The sequence below is a fragment of the Cyprinodon variegatus genome, unplaced genomic scaffold (genome assembly GCF_000732505.1).
Source record: "Cyprinodon variegatus isolate N-32 unplaced genomic scaffold, C_variegatus-1.0 Scaffold367, whole genome shotgun sequence".
Taxonomy (NCBI): domain Eukaryota; kingdom Metazoa; phylum Chordata; class Actinopteri; order Cyprinodontiformes; family Cyprinodontidae; genus Cyprinodon; species Cyprinodon variegatus.
This window is the reverse complement of record NW_015150820.1, coordinates 268,747-270,535: the sequence shown is the minus strand read 5'-3', so window position 1 is coordinate 270,535 and position 1,789 is coordinate 268,747. Positions and strand designations below refer to the sequence as shown.

General features: G+C 31.4%; 1 protein-coding gene across 1 annotated transcript in view; it reads right to left on the bottom strand.

Moving 5' to 3' along the window:
- Positions 1 to 6: 6 nt before the first annotated feature.
- Positions 7 to 1,789, bottom strand: part of LOC107092091 (beta-1,3-glucosyltransferase-like) — a 136,277-nt gene continuing 134,494 nt past the window's right edge. Inside the window, exon 17 of the mRNA XM_015386379.1 lies at positions 7 to 743. Within this exon, the coding sequence (XP_015241865.1) occupies positions 542 to 743 (202 nt within the window). The 3' untranslated portion in view covers positions 7 to 541. The remainder of the gene's footprint in view (positions 744 to 1,789) is intronic.

Below are 1,789 nucleotides of genomic sequence, written 5' to 3'. Positions count from 1 at the left end.
TGTCTTATTCTGATGTAAACACCAGTGGTCCTACAAAACTTTGGGACAGTTGTTCTTTAACCCTCGCCTACTCCTTAGTAACACATTAACTGTAACCGACTTTGATGTTAAAACAGTCACTAAACTCCATTAAAAAAGCCTCTGGCGAAACTGAGAATCAAACATGTTAAAGTATGAATACCTTTATGTTGAAATTGACAATATTGTACAGCATCATTGATCATTTTTCAAAGAATTTCTTTTTTTTTTTTTTCAAGATATCAGCATCTTGTGGAGAAAAAAAAAACTATGAACAGTGTGATGTGTTTACAAGGATCAAATTATATAAATATACAGTTATTTATAAATGAAACATAACCTTAACATGCAGACCCAGACCTGAAGACACACACACACGCACGCACACACACTTTCTCTTAATAATCATATTTAAACAGTAACAATAGAAAATATTTACATCTGTGGAGTGAAACCATGTTCCTTTGTAAACAAAGACATTCAGTGTATGCATAAACATCACCACAGTTGAGTTATTTTCTAATCATAATTCTGTTTTAATCCTGTCATCATGTTTGTCTGAAGTATTTGTCCTCCAGTCATCCCTTAACCACTTATTGAAAACAGCCACAGGGTCAATGTTCCAGTGTTTATGGAAGGAGATGGGGACCTGGTGAGCTAAGAGGTCTTTAGCATAGTCCTCTGGGCGTGCCTGAAAGCAAATAAGAAATCCAGTTATATTCATACTTCAAAGAAGCCACATCAAACTTTAATGATTAAATGGAATTAAAATGCAAAAATAAATCCAAGCATTACAATCTAAAAAAAAACCAAAACAAAAAAAACAGATCTATAAGTACTTGAATAACAAAAGCAATCAATTTGCTTAAATTTTTTCACTTTGGTTGCATTAAAACCATACATTTTCATTTAAGTAACTGGGATTCACAGTCAAAAGGAATGTTTAATTGTGAAGTTAAAAAAAGAATACAGATGGTGTCATTTTTTTTTAGAGCTAAAATGTTTTAAAGCGTTTGAGTTCAGTCCCACTGAGATTATCCTTTGTAGACCCATTTTTTTGCTGCAAGCCTTGCACTTTCTAAAAGTTTTGAAAATAGTGAATTTTTATTACCCTCCCAAAATACTCCAGGCTGTCGTATTCGATCTGTGTCTTACTACCTTTATTTTTGATCTGCAATTGTTAAGAATAAAATTATTTTGTTGCCACCTCACAATTCTCCTCTGATTTGCATTAATCTGTAGTGGTCAATTGCAATGTGAAAATGTTTCCAGGGTAGGATCAATATGGCCAAAATGTATCTATGTTCTTTAAAACATAGATAAAAGAAATGTATTATGAAACAAATGTTATAATACGTTTATTCATTTCATTCAATATGATATCTTTATACTAAAAATTAATACATAAAGGAATCATAAAAAGTGCCACGAACGCTGTAATGAAACATCAGAAATGTATGCTTTATAATCTTATAGCAGTGGCCTTCCTTAAGGTTTTAACGCTTTCATGTGGAAAATAGAAAAAAAACAATTACTGATCTTTAGAGGTGTCAAAACTATCAGTGTTTGTTACTTAAGTAGAAGTATAAATCCTACTGTTGAGAAAGCACTCTGTACTTTTTACACAAGTAAAATTAAAGTACAATTTTTAAAAGAAAATATGTTAAGCACAGATGCTTTAAACCTCTGATTATTGCACTGCCTTTTTATAGGAACACTTTAATACAATTCTGGATGATAACTTCCTAATACAGTACTTAATTTTCTCAGT